General features: G+C 60.0%; 1 protein-coding gene across 3 annotated transcripts in view; it reads right to left on the reverse strand.

The window, feature by feature from the left end:
- Positions 1-692: 692 nt before the first annotated feature.
- The window catches only part of PDE1B (phosphodiesterase 1B), a 130026-nt gene continuing 110015 nt past the window's right edge, over positions 693-20703 (reverse strand). For 2 of the 3 annotated variants that reach the window (XM_074934843.1, XM_074934842.1), the window contains exons 7-16: positions 17917-18057; positions 16974-17074; positions 15813-15938; positions 14989-15090; positions 13574-13694; positions 10811-10892; positions 10512-10632; positions 6031-6167; positions 5227-5345; positions 695-2623 (exon numbers count right to left, since the gene is read on the reverse strand). In XM_074934843.1, the coding sequence (XP_074790944.1) occupies positions 5248-5345; positions 6031-6167; positions 10512-10632; positions 10811-10892; positions 13574-13694; positions 14989-15090; positions 15813-15938; positions 16974-17074; positions 17917-18057 (1029 nt within the window). In that variant the 3' untranslated portion in view covers positions 695-2623; positions 5227-5247. Of the gene's footprint in view, positions 2627-5226; positions 5346-6030; positions 6168-10511; positions 10633-10810; positions 10893-13573; positions 13695-14988; positions 15091-15812; positions 15939-16973; positions 17075-17916; positions 18058-20703 lie in introns of all 3 variants that reach the window. The other variant, XM_074934841.1, reaches the window with a different exon arrangement.

Genomic DNA, 20703 nt, shown 5'->3' on the forward strand with positions numbered 1-20703 from the left:
AAAAGAACCCAGGTGTCCTCGCTCACATCCACTGGCCAAGCACAGACAGTGCCGCTCCCTATCGCTGGGATTGCATAGTTCTGATCGAGGTCACCTGAGGTCAGGCCAAGGTAGCTGACTGGAGCAGGCTCACCCGGAGCTCTGGTCTTTCCTCATCTAGACAAATCCTCTGGCTTTTCCTGACCCATGAACCCGTGGGAAGTCCAGCCTTGGACTGCTCCCAAACAACCCCACCACAGAGCCGGCTGGAACAGAGTCCCTGCGACCCTGGGAATCGGGGAACTTAATATTTACAGTTTGATACGGAGCGGGCTGGATAGAGACAGGCTTCATGCACGCATTCCCACCGGCACTCCACTGATACCCCTCAGTTCTGACCTGCAGCGCCTGTGATCCCAGCCCTGGGTTCCCCTGTCACTGCCCTACTGATGCCTCTCAATCCTAATCTGCAGCCCCTGGGATCCCCAGCTCCAGATCTACCGATGCCCCTCAATCCCAACCTGCAGCCCCCGGTAGCTCAGCCCTGGGCTCCCCTGCCCCTGCTCTGCTGATGCCCCTCAATCCCAACCTGCAGCCCCTGCTATCTGAGCCCCCCAGACACACAGCTCTGCCAATGCTAGTCTATCACAACCTATTCTTCAGTCCCTTTCCAGCCCCTCTAGGGTGCACAGCCCCCCAGCCCCTGCTAGTCCAGTCCTGCCCCCAGCTCTGCCAAGGCCCCTAGAGCTTGCTGGCTCCCATGGCACTTGCTGAATCCTGCTGCACCACAGCCCACGGCAACTCAGTAGAGTTAACGGTGGTAAACTGAGGCTGCCACAGTCATTGCACATGTGAGTCGACCAGGCCAAGAGTTCAGGGTTCAAACGTGCTCCCCCCCCCCCAAAAAAAACAAAACAAAACAAAAAAAACAACAAACTCACCATCCCTGTGCTGTGAGGTGGGAATGGGGCTGTGGAGTTTGCTCCTGTGCTTGTGAGCCGAGTCCTGTTAACAGCCAGGTGTGCAAAGGGGCCTGCTCTGGAGCCCCCCTCCAGCCACAGGACACAGATCAGAGTAATAATCTGCTCTGTTATGGTCATTCTACCCCACAGGGCGGAGGGTGAACACACCTGCCACGGTCCCTGCCCATCCTTCCATTCCCTCCTCCACAGGTGTGGCTCAGGGGCCTAGTGAGAGACACAGGATGGAGGGGGTGGTGGGGTGGCGAAGCCTTGGGAAGCCCTTGTCTCAGTTCCGTTTATTACCCTGCACGTCTGGGAGACGTGGCTTCACCTGGCCTTATTGTGGAGCGTGTACCTGGCTCCTTTACTGTTTAGCAAGTGTTTATCCAGGCAAAAGCGTGTACACTCCCCGCCCCGTGACCAGTGGAGCCTCCCGTCATGCTGCAAGGACCCATGTGCAAGGTGGCACAGAACAAACACACTCCCCACATGTGTAACATGGGGCTTGCATCTGTAACTTGCACGGGACCCGGCGAGAGCAGATTCCACACAACAGCCCCTTGGTGTGAAATACCACAGCCCCCACGCCAGCCCCATGACATCTGCAGGGAGCTCCTGGCTTCCCCGCAGGAAGGAGAGTGGGTCCTGACCCAATCAAATTGGAGGGGAGCCCTGAGAAAGGGGGTTTAACGCACAGGGAGTGTCACACCATGGCGCCCACTTTTCCAGCCTGGGCCCAAGGTGGGCCCAAATCCCACACCACAGCTGGGGGCTTGGCCTGGCAGTTAGGGGCCCAATAGCTGTTCTCACAATGCTGGGCCTGAGCCTGGCACAGGGTCTGTTTGAATGTTGGGCTCCGGGTAGATACATATTGGGGCTGCAAGTCAGGAGGGTTTGCCACTGGAGGCCAGACCCTCCTCTGCAGGGACCCCACTAGAGACGGGGAGGAGATTCTGGCCTGCGAGGAGTGGGTGTGTCTGTCTGGGGGTACAAGGGGTGACCCAGCCCATGCTCTGTTCTAAGGGTAGGCCCTGGGGCTCTGAGTCTGGGGGGTGCAGGCATCACCCCAGACAGGTATTGTGCAGCGGTCATCCATCCTGGCTCCAGTGGGCAGGTAAGCAGCTGTGACACGCCCTGGGGGCACTGCTGGAGTCCACAATTCCCCAAGTGACCAATTTGGCCCCCCATTCTCCCCCAAACTCCTCCCACAGGCCTGTGGATCACCCTGAAGCCTTTGCACCTCAATCATCCCTGGGCGTCTGGTAAATTGGGATTCCAGAGAACACGTCCTCTAAAAAGACACAGGCAAAGCCCTGGCCCAGCAGCTCCGGGAGGCTGCTGGCTGGGCAGTGAGATGCCTCTGATAGCCCCAGCTGGAGGGGTGGGGCAGGAAGGCAGCTGGAACAGGGGCCTATAGTACCTGGCTTGGCAGGGCTGGTGGCTGGCCTGGCCATGCCAGGGCTCTGGGGTGGTGGCGGCGAGGGAAGGCTTTGTTGGGTTCAGGCCATGTGCTCGGTGATTTCAGGATTTCCCTTGACTCTAAGTTTACATTAATTTTTATATCTTGGCAATGGTTGTTCCTGCTCGCCCTCTGGCCTGCGGCGGCTCCTCCTGCGATGGGGTTGATTTCGATGGCATCGAAGACTTTGGACTAAACTGCATCATTCAGTTGGAAATGGGACCTGCTGGGTCAGAGCGGGAGAGTCAAGGCCTAGACAGCGGGATCCGCCCTCCCGCCAGGCCCCGCTGAGTCAGGGCACCCTTGCATTGTGCCAACCTAGAGTGCACTGGTGCACAGACGCCTCTGTGCAGGACAGTACGTCCCACAGTCCCCCTCCGCTGGACGCTGCTGAGCCAGGACGCCCCCCCACATAATGCCAACTTGAGACCATGGTGGTGCATGTCCGCCTCTGTGCAGGAGAGCGCATCCCACTACCCCACCCCGTCCGGGACCCAGTGACCCAGAGCGCCCCCACATGGTGCCAATCTGAGGGCACGTTGGTGCACGGCTGCCTCTGTGCAGGACAGCACGTCCCACCTTCTCCCTCCCCTTGGTCCTGCTGAGCCAGGGTGCTCCCTGCATAGTACCAGTCTGAGAATGTGTTGGTGCACAGCCCCCTCTGTGCAGGACAGCGCGTCCCACTGCCCTCCACCTCACAGCAGCTGACAGCAATGAGCTACTCCAGCCATAGAATCATAGAATATCAGGGTTGGAAGGGACCTCAGGAGATCATCTAGTCCCACCCCCTGCTCAGAGCAGGACCAATCCTCAATTTTTGGCCCAGATCCCTAAATGGCCCCCTCAAGGATTGAACTCACAACTCTGGGTTTAGCAGGCCAATGCTCAAACCACTGAGCTCCCCCCAGAGTCAAAGTCAGAACTGGCTGTACCAGAGTGGGGCTGAGGGGAAGAGCTCTGCAGACTCACACCCCAGCAGCACAGCAAGCTCCAGCCTTGCCCTAGAGGGACAACTCTGTTGGGGCTGAGAGGGGAGTGTGGTCTCCCCTGCCCAACCACAGCTTGACAGCCACAGGATCTGGGCTGAGATGCCCCAAATGTATCTGACAGCCGGGCCCTCAATAGCAGAGAGGGCAACAACATGTGGTCACTACAGGAGTGGGAACCATTTGGAATCGCTGCCCTAAAGGCTCTGACACCCAGACCAGGCACCTCTGTGTCCGCGTGAGGCGAGGGAGTCTTGCTTCTGCAGGTGGAGAGCGAGCCCAGGGAAGGCCAGCACTGCCATGTCCACAACCCTGACTGCACCACACCAGGAATGGCCAGGCCCTGCTGCAGGCAGGGGTGGCAGGTTTGTAGAAATTTTGGTGGTGCCCAGAACCCACCACCCCCAAACTCCGCCCCCACCTGCCTAAGGCTCTGGGAAGGAGTTTGGGTGGGGGAGGGGGTCTGGGGTGCAGGCTCTGGGATGGAGTTTGGGTGCTGGGTGCAGGCTCTGGGCTGGGGCAGGGGATGGGGGGCAGGAGGGGATGAGGGGTGCAGGCTCTGGGACAGAGTTTGGATGCAAGCTCTGGGCTGAGGCAGGGGGTAGGGGGGCAGGAGGGGATGAGGGGTGCAGGCTCTGGGACAGCTTTTGGGTGCAGGTTCTGGGCTGGGGGTGGATGTGTAGGAAGGGGTGAGGGGTGCAGGCTCTGGGACGGAGTTTGGGTGCAGGCTCTGGGCTGGGGGTAGGGGTGTAGGAGGGGGTCAGGGGTGCAGGCTGTGGGGCTGCGGAGGAGAGGTTTGGGGTGTGGGAGGGGCTCAGGGCTGGGGCAGAGGATTAGGGTGCTGGGGGATGAGGGCTCTGTCTGGGGCTGGGGTTGAGGGGTTTGGGGCGTTGGAGAGGCTCAGGGCTAGGGTGGAAGGGTAGCCCGCCCTGCCATTAGTGAATGGCAGGCACTAGGACCCTGCGGCAGCAGTTGATGCCAGGCAGAGCAGAGTCAGGGTGAGCGGCAGGCTCGGGGCCGGGGGAGAGACCCAGCCCCAAACATTGGTGGAGCCGGGCCCCCTGAGCCCTGAATACTGGTGAAGCCCGGGCACCATGAGCCCATAGGACTCGCGGCCCCTGGCTGCAGGTTCTGACGCACCCGCTGAGCAGGGAGCGGAGGACTGTCATCAGGGTCACCGGGTGTACTCGGCACCTGCCAGGCTCAGCTCTTTGTGTGCCATTTGCACCGGGCAGAGCGGGAGTGGGATCCTCCCAACTGGGATGGCACAGTGCGCCCAGGTGACGGCACCAAGCCGCACTGGCTCTGGGTTCGCAATGACAGGCAGCAGGGTGAAGGCACCAGGCAGGCCACTCTGACTCCAGCGTTGCTGTGACCAGCGCCGGGGGAAGGCACCAAGTCGCACTGACTCTGGGTTCACAGTGAGAGGCAGCAGGATGATGGAGCCAGGCCGCACTGACTCTGGGTTCGTGATGACCTGTGCCAGGGTGACAGCGCCAGGCCACACTGACTATGGGTTCATGGTGACCAGTGCCAGGGGGCAGCGCCAGGCCGCATTGACTCTGGGTTCGTGGTGACCGGTGCCAGGGGACAGCGCCAGGCCGCACTGACTATGGGTTCATGGTGACCAGTGCCAGGGGGCAGCGCCAGGCCGCACTGACTATGGGTTCGTGATGACCTGTGCCAGGGTGACAGCGCCAGGGTCACACTGACTATGGGTTCATGGTGACCAGTGCCAGGGGGCAGCGCCAGGCCGCACTGACTCTGGGTTCATGGTGACCAGTGCCAGGGGGCAGCGCCAGGCCGCACTGACTCCGGGTTCGTGGTGACTGGTGCTTACCTCACTCCCTCGCAGACTGTGCTATTCCACATCGCCATTCTGATTGTGCTGGTTTTTGGGTGCATGTGGCTCCTCCTCGCACGGTGACAGCTCATCAATGGATGTCTGGTTAGTGATCCCTGGAGAGACAGGGCATGTGGGGCACTGGGGCTTGCTCAAGAGACAGGGCGGCAGGGACCCCGCTCAGGATGGAGCTAGTGAATGTGGCCCATTGGCTCCATGGCCTCGCTGTGGGGTGCCATGAGGGGGTTGCTTCGTGCCACCTGAAATAGGTAGGCATGTGGACTGAGCTGAGACCTGCCAACTTGTCTCATGCAGGGCCGCAGACCCTGCCACCAGGGGGTTGCCATTCGGCTAACGTGCAGCCTGCATGGGCTGGAGTGTCTGGCCTTTCTCCATCTCACTCCACTTCCCTGTGTTGGTTTGGTTTTGAAATTAGATGAACAGCTTCCGCTGGCCCCCGTCTGCCTGCTCCCAGGAGCACCTGCAACCCTCAGCCCTATGGGCCATGCTGCCACAGCCACAAGCCCTGCTCAGAGCCCACCTGGCTCCCTCACCCCCCTGGTGCAGGGGCGAGGTCCACAGAGCCAGGCCCTTCCTCCCGTGCCACTACTGCCCCTGGCCGGGACCGGCGAGGAGCGATGTGCTGCTCCCAGGCTGGGCCTGACTCAGTCCAGAGGGTGCGGGGGCACAGTGAGATCAGCCTGAGAATTTCTCAGATGTGGGGGGGAGGGATTCTCCTCAAAGGGCCCCAGGTCCTGGGGAACCCCCCACCCCTCACAGCCCTGCATGCCCAGGACGTACCGCTGGCCGCTCGCTCCTTCCACTTCTGCTTGTTCTCCTGGATGTACTTGGTCCAGGTGGAGCGGAAGCTGGTGATGTCGGCGTTGATGTCACCCAGCTCTGAATGCTCGTCCAGGGAAGGCTGCCTCCATTGGGAGCTGCAGGGAAGCCAGAGGGGGCAGTGCCGGTGTAGTGTGGGAACCACACCAAGGCTGGGATGCACGGCAGGGAGCCCCAACAGTCGGGACAGAGGGGCTGGGCTGAGGTGAGGACACTGCGGGCTTAATATCCTCCACTCCAGCCTACGGCCATGGGAGCTGCCTGCACCCAACAGCTCAGCACATCAGCCCCTCAGCTGGAGTAACAAATAACCCTGGATGCACCTGCTCCTTCACAGACAGGGGCAGAGCTGAGACGAGACCCCCTGACCCCGGCCTCGCAGCTCCCAGTCCCTTGCACTGAGACCCCACTGCCTCCTCAGAGCGCCTGCTAGTGAGGCCGGGAAGTGAGATTGCCATCCAGTGGCAGGCGCAGGGGGAGCAGTAATGCTGCCGGCCTGAGGACAGGAACAGCTGCCAATAGGGAGGCTCTGCTGGTGCTGACCCCAGGGAAGGGGCAGTGCTGACTTCTGCTGGACCCACTGCTCCGTCCTCCTTCGGGACTCCCCACTTACTCCCCTCAGGCCTGTTCCATCCTCTGCTGATGGTGTTATGCACATGACCAGCAGGGGGCGAGCACAGCTCACACACGAGACAGCTGGGAACCGGAGCCGGGCAAACCTTTCCCAGCAACACTCCAGGGGTGTGGCATTTGCACGTGGCTGTGGGGCCTGCACTGGCAAACACAACCATGTGAAAGTCATGCAAAATTTGTCCAGGCTCAATTATCCCTTCATGGTGTTGGTGTTCACAGGCACCCCGTGTCTAGAGGGGCACCTGCCACCAGCACGACAAACCCCACGGTCTTTGGTCACTTGCTAAGTCTTGTGGCTAAGGACTCCTGGGTTCTATCCCCTGCTCTAGGTGTGGAGTGGGCTCTAGTGAGTTAGAGCAGGGGTGGCTGAGACAGGACTCCTGGGTTCTATCCCCATTTCTACCACTTACTTGTTTGGGGCCTGATCCGAAATGCATTCAAGTCAATGGAACGACTCTGGCTCAGGCCTTCTGCCCTTGGGCTCATTGGCTCAGTCTGACCCTCAGTCTCCCCTGGTGAAATGGTGCTAACGCTGAACATTCGCTAACGGTGAGGCTCAGGCACTGCAGCCCGGAGCCATCGGCGGGGTCTCAGCCGGGTCACTGGCCTTTGGCTCTCACACTGCAGAGAAGCTGGCAGGTGCACACAGAGCCGCTGTGAAGCTCTGAAGTTGGGCCATGCCTCCCAGCTACAAAAAGCAGCCGTTTACACAGAGCTTGACTTTGCCCAAGGCCACGCCTGGCCCTGCTCCCCACCTCCCCAGAGCCTTGCGGCGATAAAGGCCTTTGGAAGCGACACCTTGAAATTCCCCTTTGTTCCCATAGAGAAAAACCATCGCCTGTAACTGCTCCAGGGCCCAGCAGGGACTCAGGCAGGCAGCACAACTGGGAACCTGCCTTTACAACATGGCAGGGGCAGACTGGGCTGGAGCTGCAGCCCAAACTCAGGCTGAACCAGCACTTTGCTGGCAGTCTGGGGAAGTCTCCGCGGTGGTTGTTTTACATATTCCTGGTGCTCTGAAGTGTGTGTGTGTGTGGGGGGGGGTCTATTCTTAGGAGACTCTTCAAAGTCATCTCATCTAGAGCAGAGAGATTAGCATCTCATTTGCATTAAGGATCAGCTGACGGTACTGCCAGAGCTGGATGTTCAGGCAGGTCCCAAAGCTTCCAGCATCTTTCCTTTCATGGCCATGTCAGACTGCATCCAAGGGAATCTCTGGGTGGTGGGGAAGGACGCCCAGGGGAACGTACAGGGCTCATGGGGATCCTAGGGCTCGTCAGCACACATGGGGCTGGACGTGGGTAACGTCGCTGGAGGAAGTTCCACTGAGATAAGTGGCCCATTGCTCTGAGCTGGTCCTGGAGCTGGGACTCCTCTGTCCAGAAGCTGGCTGGTGCGTCTTGCTCACATGCTCAGGGTCATTCTTGTGGCCAGATTTGGGGACAGGAAGGAATTTCCCCCCAGGTCAGATTGGCAGGGACCTTGGGGGCAGGGGTTCACCTTCCTATGCAGCATGCAGCAAGGATCGCTTGCTGGGATCATCTGGGCAGAGCCTACCTAATCAATTCCCTGCCCTGGCAGGGGCCTTGGCCATTGGTGGCACCTCGGTCTCTCCTCTTCTCTGCCTGTGGCCCACAACAGCGTAGCTCTCTGAGGCCTGAATACATTGGTCTGACTAAAGTCATTGGGCTCAACATAGGGGTGGCTGGGTGATAATCAATGGCCTGTGCTGGAGAGGAGGCCAGGTTCAATGAGCTGATGGTCCATTCTGGCCTTAAACTATGGAGCAAGAGGAGAACCAGGCTCATTCACCCTTCCTAGTAGTGTCAGCATTTTACACATGGGGAAACCGAGGGATTGGGAGGCACGATTTACCTGCAGCCGCATCATGAACCAGTGGCAGAGATGGGACCAGAACCCAGGCATCCTGCTGTCCAGTCTCACGGGCATTCTTCTGTGCTGTGCTGGCTCTTGAGGCCCAGGGGCTCATACAGCAGCACCAGCCTACAGGGGGGTCTGGCCCCTCTGGACAGCATCGGGGGCTGCCTCACTTTACTAGTGTTTCAGTCTAATTCTATTTCTGGACAGGGAGTGCCCCTGAGGGCAGGGTCAGAGGACACAGGCCCATCTAGTCCACGGCACTGCCCCCAGTGAGGAGCTGGCCCAGCCCTGCAGACATCCCCTCCGAACATCTCCGAAACACTTAATTAAGATAAATTCCTTGAGGCTGAATGACTGTCCCACAGCCAGAATGGAGACACCGGCAGAGGTTTTCCTGATCCTTGGGCTGCGGAAGGCACAGGCTCACATCCATGCTCTGAATTGGGCTAAGCTGGACCTGGACCCTGTGTCTCCCCAGCCAGTGGCAGATTAATGATTTTGCCACCCCTAGGCCCTGAAATAATTGCCGCCCCCATAAGAACTTGTTTTTAGTTTTTTTACAAATTCGCACCCTCGTTGGTGGTTTCAATACGTGCTGTGACTGGTAGAATCGTGGCGTCCATAGACGCCGATTCCGTGGGTGCTCCGGGGCTGGAGCACCCACGGAGAAAAATTGGCGGGTGCAGAGCCCCCACCGGCAGCTCTCCGCCCTGCGCCCGGCCCCAGCCTCCTCCCCTGGGCACACTGCTGGGTTCTGCTTCTCCCTGCTCTCTGCCAGCGCTTGTGCATGAAACAGCTTCGCGCGGCTGGGAGGAAGAGGGGGGAACGCGCTCAGGGGAGGAGGTGGGGCTGGGATTTGGGGAAGGGGACCAATAGGGGCAGGGAGGGGCAGAGTTGGCGGGGGGACTTTGGGGAAGGGGTTGGGAAGGGGTGGAGTTGGGGCGGGGGCGGGGGGGCACGAGCACCCACCGGCGCTGGGGGAACTTGGCGCCTCTGGCTGCTATTATAAATTTGCCGCCCCTTCAAATTTGCCGCCCGAGGCTTAGGCCTTGTCGGCCTAGGCGATAATACGCTGTCCCCAGCCCCGGGGAGCACCTGGCCCGCTGGGTACTTTGGGGTGCGTCTCTCTCGCTTTCTCTCTGGGTTTTTGTCAAAAAGGTCTAAAGGTCTCAGTTCTGTCCCAATGTGGAACTAAACCAAATGTCAAAACCTGGACAGTTTTCAACCATGAAATCCTTGTTTTCTTGCCAGCTCTACTTTGTCCCCCCACCCCCACTGAGAACAATTGGGATCCTCCCCTCCCCCCTTCCCCATCCTTGAACACAATGAAGAATTCCCCTCCCCCCAGAACAATGAGACCTGCTGGGACAACCTGGCCCTAGGGCTCTGGGTTCTGCCCATGAGATCCAGGCCCCAGGCCCCCAACTGTGTAACCACCTCCTGGAGGGGGGATTGAGGCAACACAAGGCACCAACAGCTCCCCTGCGCCAGAAGGCCTGGAGCCGGCCAGCTAGTGACACCCCAGAACTCTGTGGCACTGGCTGGGAAGGAATCAGTGACTTGCCTAGGCAGTCCCCACTGACCAGACTTCGACCAGGACATGCAGCTTGCCCTGCCCTGCCCTGGGGATCTCTGCAGTCAGAGGTGAACACAGCACCCCCACTTCCCTTGGCACAAGAGGTCTGGACTAGGCCTATGTACTGAGTGTGCAGCCTGGGAGCCAGAACTCCTGGGTTCCAATCCCAAATCTCCTATATGCTTGCTCTGTGTCCCTTCCCCGTGTCATGCCTCAATTTCCCCACCTGGAATGTAGGGATAGTGATACGACCCTGCATTCCTGAGCACGCTGAAAAACTACAAGGGCATCAGTGCTAGTAACACTCCCCTGAGCTTTCTAGCTGCTGTGTGTCCCCGATGCTAGTGCTCACCTGCTCTGCTGGCTGGAGGAGGACTTAGACTTGGAGCCTTCTTCCACCAGCGGGAGGACAAACTTCTCCGCCACGTCCGTCAGCACTGAGAAAGTGGGCTCCACGATGAAATCGATGAAACCTGCGGAGGCAGAGGGAGGTGGCATTAGAACGCGATGCACCTGGAACCCCACTGGGCCACGGACCCCTGAGCCAGCAGGGCTGCATGCACAGATATGAGGGCATGGCCTGGCCCAACGGGCAGGCAAGTCACCAAATATATCAGGGCAGGTGTGTGGCGGGGGGAGGGAGCGACTCACCGATCTGGGACTGGGCCACCAGCGTGGACTTGCGATCACAGAGCGGAGAGAAGGGCAGGCCCAGCTCAGCCTCCTTGTCCCCCTGCAGGAAACAAGACAAAGAGCACCATTATCCCTGCCAAACGCCTGGGGCACCCAGCCCCAGGGTGACGCAAGAGCAGCCTGGGCACAGGAGAGGGATTCATGGACTCAGCTACTGCTCTGAGCCTGGGAAATACGAGCCAGGACACCTGGGTTCCATACTCAACTGGTCCAAAACACAGGATTCAAACTGTCCCTGGGCACGAGGCTCAATCTATCTGCCACTGAGCAGCCCAGCCCCAGGGGCAGGACAGCAGGTGTGAAGCCCAACCTACTCGATCTGCACACGACTGTCTGTCTGTGTCTCCGGGAGTGAGTTTGGTTCACACAGTGAGTGTTTGTAGCTGCAAATGCCTGTTTTCACACGCCAGCGGGGATGAGTCTGTAGTGACACCCCATGGCCGCATGGTATCGCAGTCCCCACGCTGCTGTCGCGCCCTGAGGCCACGTGGCATCGCAGTCCCCACGCCGCTGTCGCACCCCAAGGCCCCACGGCATCGCAGTCCCCACGCCGCTGTCGCGCCCTGAGGCCACGTGGTATCGCAGTCCCCACGCCACTGTCGCACCCTGAGGCCCCACGGCATCGCAGTCCCCACGCCGCTGTCGCGCCCCGAGGCCCCGCGGCATCGCAGTCCCCACGCTGCTGTCGTCTCCCGAGGCCACGTGGTATCGCAGTCCCCACGCTGCTGTCGTGCCCCGAGACCCCGCAGCATCGCAGTCACCATGCTGCTGTCGTCTCCCGAGGCCACGTGGTATCGCAGTCCCCACGCTGCTGTCGTGCCCCGAGGCCACGTGGCATCGCAGTCCCCATGCCGCTGTCGCGCCCCGAGGCCACGTGGTATCGCAGTCCCCACGCTGCTGTCGCGCCCCGAGGCCACGTGGCATTGCAGTCACCACGCCGCTGTCGTGCCCCGAGGCCCCGCGGCATCGCAGTCACCATGCTGCTGTCATCTCCCGAGGCCACGTGGTATCGCAGTCCCCACGCTGCTGTCGTGCCCCGAGGCCCCGCGGCATCGCAGTCCCCACGCTGCTGTCGTGCCCCGAGGCCCCGCGGCATCGCAGTCCCCACGCTGCTGTCGTCTCCCGAGGCCACGTGGCATCGCAGTCCCCACGCCGCTGTCGCGCCCCGAGGCCACGTGGTATCGCAGTCCCCACGCTGCTGTCGTGCCCCGAGGCCCCGCGGCATCGCAGTCACCACGCTGCTGTCGTCTCCCGAGGCCACGTGGCATCGCAGTCCCCACGCTGCTGTCGCGCCCCGAGGCCACGTGGCATCGCAGTCCCCACGCTGCTGTCGTGTCCCGAGGCCACGTGGCATTGCAGTCACCATGCCGCTGTCGTGCCCCGAGGCCACGTGGCATCGCAGTCACCACACAGCTATCGCTCCCCATGGCCTCATGCTATCACAGTCAGCACATGGCTGCCACGCTCCGTGCACAGAGCAGGGAAGGAACATCACTCTCTGTCAAAGGCTTCTGGAGGCACTTGGGACGGTTCAGTGGCTCCTTGGCAGTTAATTGGATGGCTGAGCTGTCACAGGGGAATGTTCCTCATGATGGCTGGGTCCCATTCCTAAAATCCATTCCAACCAGCCAATGTCTCGTATCACCCACCCCAGACCCAGAGGCAGCATGAACAAGTTCACTGAGCGCTGGGCTTGGGGCCATGATCTGCTGGTTTCCATATCCAGCCCCACCATGTGACCCGGGGCAAGCCCCTTTGCCTCACCAGGCCTCAGTTTCCTCATCTGTAAAATGGGGTTCGTGCTGTTTCCTTGATTGGTGGCAAGCAAAGTTGTGTCTAACAGCAGTGGGAGAGTCAGGACTCCGTGGTTCTCTTCCCCAGCTCTAGGATGGAGTCTAGAGGTTAGAGCCGGGGAGGCAGGGAGGCAGGACTCTGGGATTCTCTTCCCAGCTCTAGGAGGGGGTCTAGAGGTTAGAGTGGGGGAGGCAGGGAGGCAGGATTCTGGGGTTCTCTTTCCAGCTTTGTGAGAGGAGTGGGGTCTAGTGGGATCGAGTGGGGGTGCGGAGGGAGTCAGGACTCCGGGGTTCCGTTCTCAGCTCTGCTACTGGCTTTGAGCCATGTTCCTTCCTCTCTCTGTGCCCCGCCCTTGCTGCCGGGGAACTCCATTATTTTGTGCCGCCCACAAGCTCCTTGGCTGGAAGAGGCTCTGGGCTCGGCTCTCTGCTGTCAGGGGGGCTGGGTTCGGAATCACGGCCCCAGCCAGCAATACCCAGCTCAGCAATGGCTCAGAAAGGCTGGTTGGTACTGCAGAGTCACAGGGAAGATTGTGCCACCAACAGGGCGACACGGGGGCAGGCCCACACTTGGGGGCAGACTGAGGGGGTCACAGCAGGGATGGCTGAGCTCCAGTGCCTTACCTGGGGCCCTCGGGCTGTTAGGCTGCGTAAGAGAATCGTCCTCCCCTGGCCAAGAGGAGCCAGTTCGGGGGAAGCCTGATCCCACTCTCCACCGGCAGCCTGGGTATGGACTCTCCCTGGCAGCGGGTGACACTGAAATCACTGGGGATCTCTCCCCTCCTGGGACAGGTTCCTGAGGCTGCAAGCTCCTGTGTCCCCTGAGCTGCTTCTGACCAAGGCCTGGAACCCCAGGGGCTTGTCTGGTTTTCAAGGGAGCTGGGAAGAGCTGCAGGCCTTGGGGACCGGCTGAGCCTCCTCACGGTACCTGTCTGAAGAACTCCTCCATCAGAGCCTTGGTCCAGCGGCTGTGGACGCTCCATTGCTTGGTGGGGTGGCTGATGTCGGCTGCATGCAACAGCAGCGACAGCGCTTTCGATTTATCGATCCTGCAGAGGGAGGCGCAAAAGGTGTAGTGAGGGAGGGGCCCTGCTCTCTACCCGGCCTCCACCCAAGCACGGTCTGGCCCCACCTCTCTTCATCCCTGGCGCCCAGACACAGCCCAGCACACCTGGGCACAGAGCTGTGTGCACACCTGCACACAGGCACGTTCACACACACCCACCGCCATGCACAGACGCAATTCAGCTCAACAGTGTGCAGGCTATTACCATCATCTGCTCTGTCCGTCTGCATCTCCCCGGCCAGAGCCAGGGATTCCAGCCTCCAGCCGAGCCAGAGCGAAGCTTTTAGAGCCAGACTCCAAGGGTCCATCTAGGCTGCAGCGGGAGCCGTAATTCCCAGCTCCGATGGAGCTAGTGCGCTGAACACAGCAGTGTGGCCACGGCACCATGGCAGCGAGAATACACTGCCTGAATACACACCCAGGATTTCACATGGGATTTTAGCCTGCACCACCACCCGTGCCACTGCGGGCACAGTGCTCTTTGTAGCATGTTACCTCCATCAAAGCTACCGAGTGTCCGTACACCCAAGCTGGGAATGACAGCTCCAGCCGCAGGACAGATTGACCCCACGTGACTGAGAATCCACTGCACCCCGGGGCCAGTTGTTCCAAGGGTTAATTCTCCTCACTTAACCTTTTGCACCTTATTTCTAGCCTGAATTTTTTGAGCTTCTGCTTCCAGCCATTGGATCGCGCTCTGCCTTTGGGTGCGAGATTAAAGAGTTCTCTGCTCTCAGAAATCTGCTCCTGTGTAGGGATTTACAGGCCAGGATCAAGTCAGCTCTTACCCTGCTGATTGATAAGCTAAGTAGATGGAGCTTCCCCAGAAGGCAGTTTCTCCAGCCATTGAATTGTCCTTGTGGCTCTTCCCTGAACACTCTCCAATTTGTCAACATGACGCATGCAGGCACATGTACACGCACAGGCACATGCATGCAGACACACATCTGTGGACATGCAGGCGTGTGTGGACATACGTGTGCGTACACATATGCACACAGACCTGCACAGCCAAAGCATGCATGCGCGCACACACACACACACACACAATGCACACCCCCCCCCAGCACACATCCCACTCCCAAAATCCACACGTGACACACACATTTCTGTCACCCACCTCAGCTGCACACAAAGCCACCCGTGCTCATAAACTTCCTACGTGCACAAAGCATCTTCCCCCCGCCCCCCGCCAACACCACCTCTTGCTTCCCCTTGAAGCAACACTTTCCTTCAGCGGCCCGGAAAGACACCTCCACCCCGACCCCTTCACTCACCTCTCCAGCTGCTGGAGGGAGGTTTTCATGGACTTGACCTGCTGGAAGTGACAGGACATGTCTGTGGCCAGGACCATCTCAATCACCAGGGACCGCAGCTCCCTGCCCCATGTGGAGAAACAGTGATCACTCCTGTACAGCCAGCCACTCAGCCCGTTATACACGCCCCACCCATTGCATTTTATGAACTAGCCCCTTTGCGGCTGCTCTGTCAGCACAACACAATGAACCTGAGCTGGCAGCTGCCCCCAGCGCTCCCCATTAAGGGGTCCCCCACACAGAGAAGGCTCAGAAATAGAGTTAGCAGAGCCTCAGGCTGAATGAGCTCCCTGCCCCATTCCCCACCAGGCCCTCAGCACCACCCTCCGTGCATGAATCTCAGAGAGACGTACCCCCATCATTAACCGCTTCCACCATGATGGAGTGCTTTACTGTCGCTCCGTGCTAAAAATCCCATCAGCAACTCACTAACTAGGCTTTTTGTGCTGTGTCTGTACAGTGCTAGCACACGGGGTCCTGCTCCAGGACGAGGGCCCCTAAGCGACACAGTAACTCAACTGATAAATCATAAACACAGATGGGAGGAAGGTCCCCTCTCTGCCTCCGTTTCGATTTGGGACGGGGGGGCCGATGTCTGTATCTGCTGCCCAGTGTTCTCTGCATTGAGCGGATACATATGATCATAGGCAGACACCTGTGATGTGCTCCCTGCTGGCCAGATGAGCAGCATGATTAGCCACTTATTTGCAACCCCGTGGCTGGCAGAAGTGAAAGGGACACGGGCTCTGGGGGTCCTGCAGAGGGACGGGAGGGCAGGGCCTTACACAAACTCATCCTTGGCCAGATTAATGAAGATGTTCATCTCGTCCTCCTGCATCATGCGGAAGACGGCGCTGATGTGGTGGTTCTCCAGCACCGAGCGGTCGTTGTACAGGATGGCGCAGTCAGACCTGGGACCAGAGGAGCCATGGCTAAGATTTGGGGCTGGGGAGAGGCCACCCCGGGCAGGCAGCCGGCTGCTATCACAACCACATCACTGAGAGATGAGTGAACCAGCACAGCGTAGACAAGATTGGGCCTGATTCTGCACCAGAGCCCATGCTGGAACGGGCCCAATTCTTCATGGAGTGCAGACCAGGCCCGATCCTTCACAGAGCGCAGACCGGAGCAGGCCCAATCCCCCCAGAGCGCAGGCTGAAGCGAGCCCAATCCTCCCCTAGGAGCACAGGCCGAAATGGGGTGGAATCCCCCAGAGTGCAGACCACAGCGGGCTGAATCCTTCCCCAGAGCACAAGCCGAAGTGGGCCCAATCCTCCACAGAGCTCATCCTGGAGCAGGGATGGGCAAACTATGGCCCGCCAGCCATTTTAATCTGGCCCTTGAGTTCCCGCTGGGGAGCGGGATCTGGGACTTGCCAGTGCTCCAGCCGGGGAGCAGGGTCAGGGGCCGCTCCACGCAGCTGCTGGAAGCAGCAGCATGGCCCTCTCTCCGGCTCCTATGCGTAGGGGCAGCCAGGGGCCTCCACTCTGCATGCTATCCCCGCACCAAGTGCCGCCCCTGCAGCTCCCATTGGCTGTGAACCGCAGCCAATGTGAGCTGCAGGGGCAGTGCCTGCAGATGGGGCAGTGTGCTGCAGAGCTGCCTGGCCATGCCGCTTGAGGTAAGCGCCGCTCAGAGCCTGCACCCCTGAGCCTCTCCCCATGCCCCAACCCCCTGCCCCAGCCCTGATCCCCCTCCTGCCCTCCGAACCCCTGGGTCCCAGCCCAGAGCACCCTCCTGCACCCCAAAGTCTTCATCCCCAGCACCACCCCAGAGCCCGCACCCCCAGTCGAAGCCTGCACCCCTTCCCGTACCCCAACCTCCTGCCCCTGCCCTAATCCCCCTCACGCCCTCCGAACCCTGCGGTTCCAGCCCAGAGCACCCTCCTACACCATAGGATCCCGGGCTGGAGGGGCCGTGCCATGCGCTGCCACCTGGGCACTCACTTGGTCTGAATGTGGAAGCTATTGGTGGTGCCCGTGTGCTCATAGTCGTGGATGGCAGCTGCAAAGATGATGGCCAGGACCTCAATCTCTGTCAGACAGTGCTGGGGAGCAAAGACTCTGTTAGTGCCCACGCGGGGCCCTGCCCAGCTCAGCACCCTGGCCTGTCCCTGGGCAGAGGTGCAGGAATCACTGCTCCTACATAACCTGGAGGGGGGGGGGGAAGGTTGGCAGCAGGCACCTTAATATAGTGACCCCAAAACGTGTGTCCCTCCAGCCTGTTCCTGACTCCTTCTCATGGGCTGCAGCCCAGGCTATGCTGGCAGCAGGGCAGACACAGGTGCCAGGTGCAGGTGACGGCTGGGCTGGGCAGGAGAAAGCAGCCAGGGCCCGCCCAGGGAGCTGGGAGAAGGAGGGCACTCAGCTCCATTCACCCTCCTGACGCTGGGCTGGTTTCTCCACCTGGCCGTTTCTGTGATGGTGGAGAGGCTACTAGGGGGCGCTGTGCTCCTTGGTAACAATGCAGCCCCTTGCACTGGAACCAGGGGAATCAGGCAGCTCTTACATGGGTTTGGACCAAGACCCAGATCCCAGTACCCCCAAACTCTGGGGAAGTGGTGCTGGATCTGACCCACTCCCAGCCTGGGCCCTGACTCTAAAACTGGTTGAACCAAACTCTGGATCCCCACAAACCTGGGAAAGAGCCAGGACGGAGCTTCTCCCTCCCTGTCTTGTGCAACTAGGAGCTTGGAGCAGTTGCTGCTGAGTGCTGTGGGAGATCCCCTGCCCTCCACCCGTGGGCACCAGGGAGGAAGTAGTAGCATGCCCTGATCGTCCCACCTCCCCCCATTAGCCACCAGCCAGTGGAGAGACCAGACCGTGACTCCTCAGCATGAACCCAGGTGAGGGGCCCTGGACACAGCCAGCTGGCACAGCGCCCACATACCACCATGCCAGTGCGCAGCAGGAAGCAATGCACAGTCTGGGTCACGTCAGCCGCGTGGATCTGGTTGTGGTAGGGGTTCTTGTATTTCCCATAGCCAGCCTCCAGTGCGTCCAGTAAGGTCATTAAAAACACAGTGGGGATCTGCGGAGCAAGGAGACGGGGGTCAGGCTGCAGCACCAGAGCCCTGAGCTGGCAGCATGCAAGCCGGGCGCCCCCTGTGCGCTGCGGGGGTATCTGCCTGCCAGAGAGGGCTGCCAGCCTGTACTGGAGCCAGAAATATCACCACGTAATAACCCTAGGGGCAGCCAGGAAGGATTGATGGAGAAATTGAGGCACAGAAACAGCCAAGTGACTTGCCAAAGGCTGCCCAGGTGGGAAAAGGACTCAAGCACTTGTGCCACTAGTCCACAGACCTCCGAGCTCCCCCCAGGGCAGTGGCCTGCTCTCCCACTGTGGTTTTGGGGGATCTTGTTCTATTTGCTGACGTCAGACGGGCTCAGGCCTCATCCTGCAGGGACTTACTCACTGGAGTAACTGCTGCTGCTCCCATGGGTAAAGCCACATGTGTCTTTGAGCAGCACCTGCAAAGAGGCCAGGGAGTGAATGGGCCCCAGGACTCCCTCAGCCATTGAGGGGCTCCATGGGGCCAGGCTGAGGCTGAGGCCCACAAGCAGGGGGCAGCCCTGCCCTGCCTGTTCTACGGTATTGCAGCTGCCCGAGAGCTGCATGGCCCAGGGAACACCACGCTGCCAGCCCCGTTGCCAGAGCCCTGCCATACGCAGAGGGCAGAGAGGAGACAGGGGGTGGAGGTGCTGTATGTCAAGTCCCGACCCTGCTGTGAGTGGGGAGAGGAGCATCACACCTGAGTCCGTTCCCTCGGGGTCAAAGGGGAGTCTGCTCCAGAGATTGGCACGTGGAGACAGCCTCTGCTTCTGCTCCCCCTCGCCCCATCACAGCCTGTCCGACACCTCTGCTCTCCAGCCAGGGGCAGTCAGTGCAGCACCCGGCACAATGGGCTCTGACCCCGGATTGGGCTCCTTGGTGCTACCATTTGGGAAATCAACAGTGATCTAGACCAACACACTGTCAGAGCTTCCAGCATCCTCGGGCCACCGCACCCACCGTGGCTGCAGAAGGGAAGCACCAATCTGCTACGCCAGGGTCCTTGACCTATATGCCATGAGTGTGGTGCCTGTGGGAAGGTCTCTGGGATTGGGGCTCGACTCTGCTCACAACAATCTGGAGCAGCGCCAGCGACTCCCAGCAGATGTACGGCAAAGAGCAAAGACGGGCACGTGAAATCGGGCCCTGCAGGGCACTTGTGCTGCCCAGCGCAGCACCATGGACTCCCTTGCCCATTGCAGCCCTGTGCCCATTCCAGCCCCTCCCACCCAGGCACCCAGACAGGGCTGGCTCGGAGTTTAGTACATCTTCTGCCCCACGTGATCAATGCTCGGGCAGTAACCGTGGCAGCTCTTGGCACGTGACCCCTGCCAGAAGCCATTTTGCCTCAGGGCAGCTCCCTGTACCCAGCCTGGCATTGAGCAGCCAGGACCCCTGAATGAGCCTGGGTCACTGATGTGGACAGTCTCCTCCTCCAGGTCCCTGTGTGGCAAGGCGTCCCAGCATGCACTGCTCCATGGAGCTGTTCTGTGCACGTCTCCTGAGTGCGCTGTCCCTGTTGAGGCACCACGGGTAGCTGCCTGGATTTTCCCAGCATGCACTGAGGCATGCACTCAGGCAGTGTGTCTGGGGCGGATGCGTGGTCATGCTGCAGCAGGGACATGGCTCAGACATGTTGGTTGCCACCTTCTCGGAGGAGTTGGGCACCGGCTGTTTGCATGGTTGGGCCAGTGCCTGAGATGGCCCCTTTCAGCCATGCTGAAAAGCCGCCAGGGGATGTGATCTTGGGAACCACAGACCCCTGCCTTCCCCTTGCTCCATGGCTCTGCCTGGAGCAGTCCCAGAGAGCCCATTAGCATCTCCTTCCTGCTAAAGCCCAGGAGCTCCCGATCCCCCCATCAGTCACCAGCATGTGGGTGGGAAAACACCCTGAGTGTGGGCACCACAGCTCTGCCCCAGGCAGCGATGCCAGCTTGTGCAGGGGACCAGGGAGCTGCCCCCAACCTGTCTCGAAGGGCTGGGGCACTGACCTGGGGAGCTGGCTCACACACCGCTCACCACGCTCCACAGGTGGGATGCTGACGGAGCCCCCTGCTCTTGCAGTTTGTTCCATGGTGTGAGATACACGTGTTTCTGTGGGGACCTTGTTTTATCGTTTCACAGACGGGATCATTAGATCATCTAGTCTTAGCTCCTGGGCAGCACAGGGCAGGGGATTTCACCCAGACACCTGGTACCAAGTCTAAAGACTTGCGCTTAATCAAAGCAGGTTTGGCCCTAGCAGAGAAGAGGAGAGACCGAGGTGCCACCAATGCCCAAGGCCCCTGCCATGGCAGGGAGTTGATTAGGTAGGATCTGCCCAGATGATCCCAGCAGGTGATCCCTGCTCCCTGCTACAGAGGAAGGTGAAAACCACCAGGTTCCTGCCAATCTGACCTGGGGAGAAAATTCCTTCCCAACCCCAAAGCTGGCGACTGTGTGGCCCTGAGCACATGAGCGAGATGTGTGCCTGTGTCATGCCTGGACAACGGAGAGCATTGGAGAGAACAGCAAAAGCAAGTAGGGCTGTTCACACAAACCTCATCCCCATCAGTTACTGTCAATGGGCGAACATAACCGGCCCAGCAAGGGAGCGAAGAAAAACAGTCAATGCATGGACAGACA

This window comes from Natator depressus, chromosome 20, assembly GCF_965152275.1.
Source record: "Natator depressus isolate rNatDep1 chromosome 20, rNatDep2.hap1, whole genome shotgun sequence".
In the NCBI taxonomy this organism is placed as follows: Eukaryota; Metazoa; Chordata; order Testudines; family Cheloniidae; genus Natator; species Natator depressus.